Source organism: Lepidochelys olivacea (assembly GCF_965140295.1).
Source record: "Lepidochelys olivacea isolate rLepOli2 genome assembly, chromosome: 3".
NCBI classification, from domain to species: Eukaryota; Metazoa; Chordata; order Testudines; family Cheloniidae; genus Lepidochelys; species Lepidochelys olivacea.
This window is the reverse complement of record NC_140413.1, coordinates 206,350,720-206,363,065: the sequence shown is the minus strand read 5'-3', so window position 1 is coordinate 206,363,065 and position 12,346 is coordinate 206,350,720. Positions and strand designations below refer to the sequence as shown.

The 12,346-nt window shown below is 42.3% G+C and overlaps 1 protein-coding gene across 6 annotated transcripts in view; it reads right to left on the bottom strand.

The window, feature by feature from the left end:
* The window catches only part of RIN2 (Ras and Rab interactor 2), a 106,260-nt gene that overhangs the window by 21,991 nt on the left and 71,923 nt on the right, over positions 1-12,346 (bottom strand). For all 6 annotated transcript variants that reach the window (XM_084622543.1, XM_084622548.1, XM_084622544.1 and 3 more), the window contains 3 exons: positions 11,306-11,378; positions 7,355-7,446; positions 2,932-4,062 (listed from right to left, as the gene is read on the bottom strand). In XM_084622543.1, coding sequence (XP_084478669.1) covers positions 2,932-4,062; positions 7,355-7,446; positions 11,306-11,378 — 1,296 coding nt within the window. The remainder of the gene's footprint in view (positions 1-2,931; positions 4,063-7,354; positions 7,447-11,305; positions 11,379-12,346) is intronic.

Sequence of the window (12,346 nt, the reverse complement as noted above, 5' to 3'; positions counted from 1 at the left end):
AAACTGGGTCGCTTATATTGACCGGCAGCTGTAGTGTAGACCAGGCTTATGTCTGTAAATAGCCTAGCACAATGGGATCAGAACAAGTGTATATAATCATAAAATAAACATTTATTAATAACCACCACCAACACCACGGCATACTCTATGAAGGATATTAAAAGGAAACATCTTCCAAACATGCCAGAAGGTGCGGCATATCTATAAGCAAGTTAGATGTACCTACAGTAAGAGCCTTTGGTTATGTCTACACTACAAATATAAGTCGACCTATATTAGTTCAACTTACAGCCACCGCAGTAATTACTGTGGTGGTGCATGTCCACACTGCCTTCCCTTGGGTCAGTGGTGCATGTCCTCACCAGGAGCACTTCCACCGACCTTTGAGGGGCAGGTCTCTGTGGGCTGCCCCATGCCTGTTCCCCGCTGGGAATGGGGGGAAGCTGCCTGGGGCTCCTCGCCCCCACCCCATTCCCTGCCGGGAGCAGGGGGAAGCCGCCCGGGGATTCTTGCCATCCGGGAGTGGAGTTCCACTGCCCCAGCTTCTCTCCCACCCCACCCCCGCCTGCTCCCCAGGACTCAGGCAGCTTTGTCAGTTTCACAGTTCACTGAGCTGTGAAACTGACAAAGCTGCCCAGTTCCAAACTGGGGTTGGGCGGGATCCAAAGCCACCCCGGCTTCCAGCTGGGAGTAGGGGTTCAAAGCCGCCCCGGGTTTTGCCTCCCAACGAGGAGTGGGAGAAAGCCCCCTGGGTTTCTCACCCCAGCTCCCAGTTAGGAGCAGGGTCCAGCCACTCAGCTCTCTAGGGGAGCAGGGGCTTTTTTTTTGTCAATTTGAGGGCTCCTGCCATGAAATTGACAAGACAGGTGATGTAAGGGATGTGGTGTCTACACAGACATAGTGTTGCCCTAACTACACTGACATAAACCTAATGCCTCTCGTGGAGGTGGAGTTATGATGTCAGTGTAGTAAGGCACTTAGATCAGTGGGAGGAAGGCTGTAGTGTAGACACTGACATAATTAGGCCAACATAAGGGGCCTTATGTCGACCTAACTGTGTAGTATAAACCAGCCCTTTGTCTCATAATGTAACTTTAATAGGAATCATAAATTAACGAACTATTTAGTTGTAGTCACAAGTCTGGTTGCAATTCAGTACCAAAACCGTGAAATAAAACACTAGATGGGAGATTAGACTGGTCTTTGTTCTGTTGTAAAAGATTCTGCTATGTAGGACGACTAAGTCTGTCTGCCACATAGCTATCTGTTTAGGTCAGCAACATTTAATGTTCCTGCTCTGCTGTGGTGTTTTGCGGGCTTCAGGAGTGGTGAAAGCAACAGATTGTTCAAATGCAAGTTCCATGTTTGCTTAAACTTCCTCACTGTATAAATTATTTAGAAGAAGCTGCACAAAGAAAGTCAGACGCTCAATCGCTGAAGAAAACTAAGGCAGTTTAGTTACAGTGCTCAATAACTTCAGTCACTCTAATTTACCGAGACATTCAAAAGCAAGCATCATTTTAGCAAGCTATTATGAGACGCACCGGCTGGATTAAACCACACCCTTGCAAAGAACAGTGAAAGTTAAAATCAAACCTTGACCAAATCACAAAAAAGAAGCTCTATTTCTTTGTCAAATATCTAAGATTATGCAGAAACACAATAGAACCGATACTTGTATAGAGCAAAAGCCCAACACACAACGTCCACACAATACTTTTAGTTTTCTAACTAAAGCAATCAGAATCTTTTAAATACTCTTGATTTACAGGAAACTTTTCAGAGTGTATTATTTGCCTGGCAGTACTTGTTAACCTCACTCCCTCATTGTTGAATAGCAATGTGACAAAAGCACCTCTTACTCAATACGTTCCAAAATTTCAAAACAAAAACACTAACCACTGCCAGTGAAAGAAATATCTGCCAATTTTAAAAGTCACTAAATTATTCACTGGCCAAACTGTTAGGACACTGAAGTGAAGGGGAAAAACAAGCGAATTATGACTGAAATGAGCTCATGAGGAAAGTATTTCTCCTTCAAGGATGTTTACCTCGTCAATGTGGCTTACAAACTCTTTCACTAACACCGCTGAGAAACATCAAGACTAAGGGACAGTCAGTTTTTGTACAACCAGTTCACTTTGTACATACACAAGTCATTGTCTGTTAGTAGAACATGTGTATCCATCCAACTATTTCACTTTTGTGCATACACAAATCCCTGACTGTTATAAACATGTATATCCAACTATTTCACTTTTGTTCATACATAAATCCTTCTCTGTTAGTAAAATGTGAACCCAATCATCCAGTTCATTTTCAGACATTTATAAAACACTTACAAACAGAGGGGCACAGAAATCCAGAGATTAGCATCTCCCTCTCCTTTTTATAAAAACCTCTTGTGGAGACAGTGAAAGTTGCCAATAGTGAATGAGAGAGTATTTCGAAGTAAGTTATGAAATCTCTCCATGTCACCATCTGTTTTTCATTTCCAATGTATTTTAATTTTATGGTTGCCATATATGATTAACATATGGGGGGTGCACGTGTGTGTATGTACACTGTTTTAATTAAATACTAAAAATATTTCCACATACTTCAGAGAAAAAACGCAGTGTAGAATCCGTCAATGTAACATTTCAGCACTGAAATTTTTTAAAAAAATTAGTCACTTGTAAATTAAGTCCAACATTCATCATTACAGTTTTAAGGCAACTTCTCAAAAACTCTTTTCATTCTAACATAGTTGTATGGAACTTTTGCATTTGAGCTTTAAAAAACACAAAAACAAAACAAAAAAATCAGTGGTTTTGAATTTTGCTAGAAAAATCTATATCCCCAAATCTGGTTCAAAGACTCAGACCACGGATTCAGATTTTTTTTTTTTCTTTTTAAGTGCCCTGAAAATAGAGACACAATGGTTCTTACCTATTTGGTCTTCTGGAATCAGTGACTCAATGGGGGGGTCCAGTTCAGAGCTCTGTGACAAATAGTTCTTAACTTGTGTCATGAACTGCCGAATTGTCTGTAACATGTCAGTACTCGAAACGTGGCATTCCTTGTTTTCCTGGAGAAAGCTGACATAGTCCTGCACCAGGCACCCAAAATACGTGCGCTTGTCCTGGGACAGCTCTGCAATTTTCTTGATCATCCTCTTTTCGGGGGTCATGAAAGAACTGAACACCCCACTTACTTTCCTCAGCTGGGATTTCACAATCTTGGGAAGAACAAATGAACTATTCCGTTTCTTTTTGGGCTTCAAAGGGGGTGCCATGCTTTCCTGGTCACTTTCCCCTTCAAAGTCCTCCAGGCTGCTGTTAGTGTCCCCTTCGTAGCCAAACAACGGCATACTACGATCAAAATCCAGCGAGTCAGATGAGGAGGTGGAAATGCTCATGTCGCTCAGTCTCTGCCTGCCTCCATTCCACTGTACTAGTGACTCAGAGTTTGTAGCCAAGGTCTTTCTGCAAGCTGTTAAATTTTGCTCACACAGGGCTTCACCTGGATCGCAAGCAGTTTCTGACCCTCGCACTGAGTTATGACTAGATCGAATTACTGCCACGGTCTTTGCATTACCTTCCCCTTCTAAGCTAACAGCCTGCTTCTTTAGACGAGGAGGCGGAACAGGGGTTGGTTTCTTCTGCAGCAAATCCAAGTTCCTATATTTGTTATGGTTGACTGTTCCTGGCATGCTCGCCTGCTTTATAGACATGGAGAGCTGTGGACTTGTGAGAAGGCTATTAATAGAAGGTGGTGGAGGTCTGGGTGGGGGGGAGCGAGGCTTCTCTGTCCCATTCACATCTTGAGTTCTTGGGCTCTGTCTTTTCAAACTTCCACTAACATCCTGGCTGTGCACTTTTAAGAAGAGAGGATTAATAAAACACAAGGCTCCGTTGGTCTGGCTACACTCCAGCTCCGAAGGCGTTCTGGTTCTTATAGAATGCACTCCATTTATAAGGCAGAGCTGACGTGAGTCTTTGCAAGCATTGTCTGAGGGCAGAGGCCTACGGGGAGGTGAAGGATTTGGGGGGTTGTTGTTAGCCGGAGAGCTCCAAAAATCTGAAAATCATTATTGTGTTAACATAAGAATTTAGATATTATGCAGTTGGCTTTCAGAACATTAAACTCAATATAACAATGTTGAAGCATGGAAAACTTTAGGCAAACTTTTCTTTTTTAAACTTTTTTCTTAATAAACCTCATAAAACACTGCCAGACACAACTGAATGCTAAACCTTCAGGCTGCAGCTATTTGTCTACAGAGTTTATAAATATCTTGGCCAATGTGAATCTTCATAGCAAGTAAATTGGGATATACAGAAAAGAATGATTGCTATAAAGTATGCATTATTCCTGTTTTGAGACTCAAATAGACCCTGAGATAATACCCCCGACCTTGATTAGAAAATAAGAGCCAGATTTTCAGCTTGTGTTAATCAGCGTAGCTCCATCATCATTAGCAGGACTATGCTGATTTACACAACCTGAAGGTTAAGACCTGGGAATTTGCAAATAAACTATATTTTTTGTTTGGAGTAAAAAATAAAACAAGTTAAGCATGACAAGATTGGAATCAGTTTTTCTCCCCTTGGCAGATACTATCTTTAGCCATGCTGATCAGGCGTTCATGTCTCTAAGTGTTTCAACCTGCAGCTGTGCATTTGTAATAATTACACAATTTGTTTGAGTTTTTTAAGATACTCAGCAGCATATAAATAGATTGAATATGCAGGGCCATCAGCAAAAACTGTACTAACACTAAAATCTGTACTAGCTTGACAAATTGTAACTGCAGTCTCCTCATAGCCCTCAGTAAAACATCTGTGAGAGTCTATGGAAATCAGACAACAGTTCCTTCAGCAACCCCATAGACTCCTGTGAACTATACTACAGGTGTTCAACATGCTTCAGCTTGACTCAAAAATGAAGAAACCAGACAGAAATAAATTCGGGCATTAACTGACAGCAATGTTCAAAACTATCTAGATGCTTATATGGCCCCTATTATCACAGCAACTGAGTGTGTCACACAAACAAATTTAACATAAGAACAGCCATACAGGGTCAGACCAAAGGTCCATCTAGCCCAGTATCCTATCTTCTGACAGTGGCCAATGCCAGGTGCTTCAGAAGGAATTACAGAATAGACAGTCATCAAGTGATCCATCCCGTTGCCCATTCCCAGCTTCTGGCAAACACAGGCTAGGGACACCATCCTTGCCCTTTCTGGCTAATAGTCATTGATGGATCTATCATCCATGAATTTATCTAGTTCTTTTTTGAACCCTGTTATAGTCTTGGCCTTCACAACATCCTCTGGCAAGGAGTTCCATAGGTTGACTGGGTGTTGTGTGAAGAAATACTTCCTTTTGTTTGTTTTAAACCTGCTGCCTATTAATTTCATTTGGTGACCCCTAGTTCTTGTGTTAAGAGAAGTAAACAACACTCCCTTCCAATTGGTCTTCACAATACCCCGTGAGGCAGAGAAATGCTATTAACCCCATTTTACATATGAGAAACTGAGGCACAGAGACACTAAGGGCTTGTCTACATTACCCACAGGATTGACGGGCAGCGATCAATCCAGCAGAGGTCAATTCCGCTAAGTGCTCTCCCGTCGACTCCGGCACTCCACCAGAGAAAGAGGTGCAGGCGGAGTGGATGGGGGAGCGTCAGCTGTCAACTCACTGCAGTGGAGACGCTGCAATGAGTAGATCTAAGTATGTCGACTTCAGCTACATTATTCACGTAGCTAAAGTTGCGTAACTTAGATCAATCCCCGGGCCCAGTGTAGACCCGGCCTAAGTGAATCATCCAAGGTTACATCGGAAGTCTGTGGTGGAACAGGAAATTGAAATTGGGTCTCCTAACTCCCATGCTTACACCTAATCACTAGACCATTACTCCCTCAGCTTTCAAACATATTATTAGTTTTCAAAACCAAGGGCACAAATTCAGCCAGAGGAAGTCTAGGGATAGGGGTTACAGACCTGCAGCACCCAAGCAGTGGTGCTCTCAGGTATTCTGTCTGCACAGGACAAACACAAGCAGAATAACTCTAGGTATGGATGTAGAGGAGAGCTTCTGAACAGTGGCATATGCCCCTCCTTTGGACAGATTCCTCTAGTAGGTGTTGCCATCTATACAAGGGTCTGAGATGCCAATGACACTCCAACCCAGCTCATCATGCCCTTCTTTGTATACACTGACCAAACAAACTCCCCCAAGAGAGTGTTTGCCCCATAGCCTGGCTGCAGCCAGTGTAAGTCTAAACTTTCATTAGTTACCTAAAGTTGCAGATTATCAAGGCAAAAGACAACACTCTTCAGCACACTTTAAACTGACTTCAGTGACCAGAGTCTTATAAAATGATCACCACGGTTACTGCTGCAAAACAAAATCCAGAGCCACCTCAGGGGCTCACTGCTGTATAAAATCCTGTGAAGTTCCCTGTGCTCAAGTCCTATTACAGTGCAAATCACTGTGCTAGGTAGTGCACACAAAAGTTTATTAGGCCAAATTCTGCTCTCAGTTTAAATGAGTAAGAGGGCCAGATCCTGAAAGGTGCTGAGTGCCCGCAACTCCCACTGACTTCAAATATAATTCAGCATGTCCCCGAGGTGCTCAACCATATCTGTTTCAGGCCCATGTTCAAATTCTGCCAGGTTTCACTTCTGCTTTAGGCTCAAGGCACATTTTGGGATGTGCCCATATTTGTTTTAGCAGTAGAACTAAGCATTTCCTAGGGACACTCCCCTGCATTTTCCCTCCCACTTGAAAATACTCATCATACCATTGTGAATACATATATTTGACATGTGTTTCTACTTGCGTTCAGATCAGCACACCTCTGAACAGTCAGTCCTAAATCGCTTTGCAAATGTAAGCATGTGCCAATCGGTGTACAGAATGCTGTTCATGATGAATTCCATTCAAAACCTTCCAGCAATTACCAAACTAAGAGCTATGCTGTACGAGCCAATAACTGCCATTCCACTTTCAGCTGCATGTGCTCTAACTTACAATGCATGTGGGACTGCACCAAACCCTTGCTCTCGGGACTATGGGACTGTATTTGGATCAGTATGAGGTGTTCTGTTGGACAGAGTGCATATAGCTAGACAGAAAGTAGGGGGCAGCAGTATAGCAAACAAAATCACAGAAGCTTATCAGCAGGTTAGGAAGGCAATAGAGTGCCACTAAGTGGGAGAATTAAGCTACTTGCAACAAAAAAATCATCTTTAAAAAAACTAACTGGGCCATCGTTTACCAATTTTTTGTGAAAGGACTATTTGACTGATATGTTTACAATGACACAAGGCAATAAACCTATGTAAATAGTCACACTTACTCAGTCCCAGCTGAGCAATGTCTTCAAGTTCAGCTTCTGTCTTTGCTGCCGCAATAGCATGAGGCAATTTCAAGGTGAATGGCAGGACATCCCTTGTTTTAAAAGGAAGAACAGTATTGGTAATTTTTGCAATTATTTCCATATTTTAAATTTTTCATTATTTCCAGCATATGCAATGACTACAGGTCAGATTCTCATTTACAGCAAAGCTACTTTGAACTGCTCTGCCAGTTTAAAGGGGACATAAAGTGAGTATGATGTAATTAACAATCTTTTAAGCCCCACTGGTGTAAAGAAACTTTAGTGTAAATGAGAATCAGTCCCCCAATGTTCCTTTCTTCTGGACTGACTCTCTCTGTCCCACCCACTTTTCCTCTTATTACAGCAGTAGCTTTTCCACTGCTCTTTTAGAGTATGTCAGTCTGATTATTGAAACATTCATCTGCCAAAATCAGCACTTTACCCAAAATTCCTATTTGTGCATAAAACTTGAGTTTTGTTCCAATTTAACCTCCAGTTTTCAAAAAGAACCTGAATGAAGACTTAAGACAGAGAATACAGAAGTGCTTGTAAACTCTGTCAGTCTGAACATACCTTTAGTTTGAAAAATTTTTTACAATAAATACAACTACATTCATACTACTGTCACCATATCTGTTTTCTACTCAATACGTATTAAAATAATAAATGGATGTTTACATATGGGACTCCACAGATGGTACTTAACTACAAACCACATCGACTATATAAATCTTTGAAACAAGAACTTAAGAATTACTTTGTCTAAGTACTTTGTGTAAGCATTTATTACATTGTATATTAAATCTCTTCTCTACCCACTTGTTTATACTTGGTACCAGTGCATTTTTAAACACCAGAGTCTGAAAAACTGCAAAATCTGTATTAGAAGTACCTGTGTACTGAGAGTAAGGAAATAAGAACTGCTCATGTAGCAAAAATGTCCTACACACTTTTATGTACATTCAGATACAACTGGTATCAATACAGGTGATTTATTTTCAGAACTGTAAGCACATTGAGCATCTGGTGTAATACAGACAACAGCTCTTTGATCAATGAATTGCCATATTTGATGTTTACACCCTCAAAAATCAGCAACAGCAAACTCCAAACCGATGAAAATCACAAACGTTTGCAGTGAGTTGACACACTTACTAACAAGTAATTGAAAGGACACTGTCAACATCTCCATGGGCCAAAATCTGAACTCCATTTTAATCTAGGGAGGAATGTCTCCAAATGTTAAATATACAGAGTAAAATTCTGATCCTCCTTAAGGCTATGGCAAAATTCCCATTGATCTCACCGGGGCACAGATTTCACCCATCAGCTGGGATTTTCAAAAGAGCCTAAAGAAATCAGGCACCCAAATCTTACTGAATTGCACTGTGACTTTGGTACCCAGCTCTCACAGGCTCCTTTGCAAACCCCAGCTGTATTTTTTTAAATTCTCCATTCTTGTCAAGAATCTATCCTGTTTTCTCTTTGGCCATGTCTACACTTATCGGGGATCGACACAGCTGTGACTGATGCAGTGGGGGTCGATTTAGCGGGGCTACTGAAGACCCGCTAAATCGACCGCAGAGCACTCTCTGGTTGACTCCGGTACTCCACTGGAACAAGAGGAGTAAGGTAAGTTAATGGGAGAGCGTCTCCCGTTGACGCCAGTGTGGTATAGACACCGCAGTAAATCAATCTAAGCTACGTCCACTCCAGCTCTGTTATTCACGTACCTGGAGTAGCATAACTTAGGTCTACTTACCCCGGTAGTGTGACAAGGCCTTAGATATACTAAGAGATGTCATATACTCCCTCTGCTGCTCTGTCACAGTCACTGACTACAGCTTCCCCCAGTACTTTGCATATTCCCACTTATATCCCACATGATGCCAAGACACAGTCTGAAAAGGATAGGAACGGGAATGTTTTCTGCTGCTTGAGAAAGAGCAAAATAAGATATTCAAAGAAAGACATTGGCAGGGAAATAAACCGCAAGCTTCTAGGAGCATCTTGCTAATGTCGGAAGGTAAAAAAAAAAAAAAAAAAATCTATTAAAACCCCTGGATATGATTTCAGGTGCGGGTGTCTTTATGAATATCCAGGTGTAGCATTTTGGAATAGTTACAGCTATGTGTGGATTTGCATCACCCTTCTATTTTCTCCTCACTTTTCTTTGTCTTTCTCTGTATGAGGGTGCAGCAAGAAAGGAAGCAGGGCTGCAAATTGGTGCACAGCTGCAGGGACGGTGCAGTCTTGCAATTCCTGATTTTCCCAGGCAGGATGATTCCATGCAACTGCTGGGCCTTAACTGGAAATTCAGGATCAACCTTGCCCTGAACAAAAATGAATGTAAAGCCCCATATGGAAAATTAAAAGCTATTTTGACAAAATGGAATTTTAAACAGAGTGTGAATGGGGATGAGATAGGGGACCTTTCACTGCTAGGTTACCAGTTTCAATCCAGTCTGGCTCAGTCACTCTCTGAGTGCTGTTAAGTTATTTATATGAATGAGCTTGTCTTCTACCATGTGCATCTATAGCAGGAGTGGGCAAACTACAGCCTGCGGGCCGGATCCAGCCCGTCAGGGCTTTGGATCCGGCCCGCAGGATTGCCCCCCCGTGGTGCCGCAGGCCCCGCGCCGCTCTCAGAAGCAGCCAGCACCAAGTCCCTGCAGCCCCTGGGGAAGGGGAGGTAGAGGGCTCTGTACATTGCCCTTGCCTCCAGGCACCACCCCCCGCAGCTCCCATTCGCTGGCAACAGGGAACCACGGTCAATGGGAGCTTCGGGAGAGGTATCTGGAGGCACGGCAAGGGCAGCGTGCGGAGCTCTGTGCTCCCCCTCCCACAGGGGCTGCACAGGGATATGGTTCCGGCTGCTTCCCGGAGTGGTGCGAGGCCAGGGCAGGCAGGCTGGGAGCCTGCCCTGGCCCCGGTGCGTGCTGCTGCCACATCGAAGCCACTTTAGGTAAGTGGCACCGGGCTGGAGCCCGAACCCTTCCTGCACCCCAACTCCCTGTCCTGAGCCCGCTGTTGCACCCCACACTCCTCCTGCACCCCAACCCCCTGCCCTGAGCTCCCTCCCACACCCCGCACTCCCTCCCGCACCCCAACCCACTGCCCCGGCCCTGCATACAATTTCTCCACCCAGATGTGGCCCTCTGCACAAAAAGTTTGCCGACCCCTGGTCTCTAGCATCTAGCACAATGGGGTCCTGATCTTGGGGGTTCTGTGTGCTCCATAACGTAAACAACAACAAGAAGGTTGGTGCTCTCAGTCTCCAGTGGGTAAATATTCACACTGCCATAAATCACCACCATAACCAACAATAATTGGCAACCTTGTTGGCAGTCTGAGCCAAGGAGATCCAACTCCGCCTTTAGAACAGATTCCCCAAGATATGAATTTTGACCTTACTCTACCTGTTCTATGGCTAAACATAGGACTTGAGTCCCCGGAGCTATCAATCCGGGACTTGTGACAAGTACTGAATTCACAGTAAGATGAATTTAAGGGGCACATATCAGGCACTTCAACACACACGCAACAGGGAGAACCAGTGAGGCAACTGTTTAACAAGACCATCATAACACTGAAATCTGTCAAAACTTTCACATTTTTTCTTCAGTTTACAAATCTTTTGTTCTTAGCTTCAGTTCATACTCTCTTGTTATTTAGCCAGTTATCCTCTAAAACAGTCTACTAATATTTATAGATTAGTAATATTTATACTAGACTTAACGTGGCTAGCAGTCTAGGTACTTATCTAAGCCAAGAAACAAATGGAAGTCAACCCTACCCAACCTTGGCAAAAGGAGATGATGATGATGAATATTTATACCATATTTAATCAAGAAAATCCTTATGGACGGTTACTCATTTTTAAGGATGTCTAGCAAATGCTACTCAAAACATAACATAATACAATCTTACCTGCTAATACAGTAGAAAGCGATGAGCCTGAATAAATCAGCAAAACTTATTCCAGAGCCCTCCAAAGAAAAGGCTGCAAAGAAAGATTATGAAAAAAACAGATCAGTCTTTTAATGCACATTCCAAGAAACCAGGCTTAATATAAACACTCCTGGCTTTTGCACAGCGTAAGTAGTTTGCAGCATCAAACTGACTACTGTTTTGTTAATCAAAAACAATTGTGTGGAGGAGTATGTGTCTCAGTCAAAAACATTCTAGTAAACATACCGATAGTCTGGGCAGTGGGTTTGTTTTTTACATTCCAAACGTGTTCTAATCCTTGGGAAATGAATCAAAGAGATTAAAATTGCACAACTTCTAACAGAACAGCCAGTCAACACTGAGACCTTGTGTTATTCATAGTACTAATATAGACAAGTTAATTAAAAACCTCTTTCCTTCTCTTGGCACCCATCCTTTCCATTTTTTGCCTCAATTACATTAGCAGCAATACAGTAACCACTGGTAAGGATCGGTGGCAAATCTATGAATCATTCTCCTTTTAACAAAACTCTTCAATCAAGTCTCATTCATACGAATGCTTTGTGATAGCCATTACGAATTCTTTAGCTAAATATTTTTTTCTAATAAAGTTGCACTAGAACTTTTCTAAAAATTCAAACATTGTTATTTTAAATACACAGAAATAATAAAGATCTTTACCATGTAATTTCCACCACGGTTTTGTATTGATATCAATACATGTTTACAGATCATGGATAAATATTAATACAAGCTGGTACAAATCCATTAACTTCAAACACAGAGCTACCCATTCCCGTCAGTAGTAAATGTCACTCTGAGTAAAGAAGCCATGTAAGTAAAGACTCAGGGGAACAGTAATGGATAAACATATGAAAGAAAAAAAGCTCAATCACATAAGGACACTATAAAAGGATAAAGGTCTTGATAGCTTTTCCTTCATAGATCATTCATGAAGAAGGCTGCTTAGCTGAAACTGTTGCTAAATTTCAGTCGCAGTTTCCAGCACATTGTTAAAAT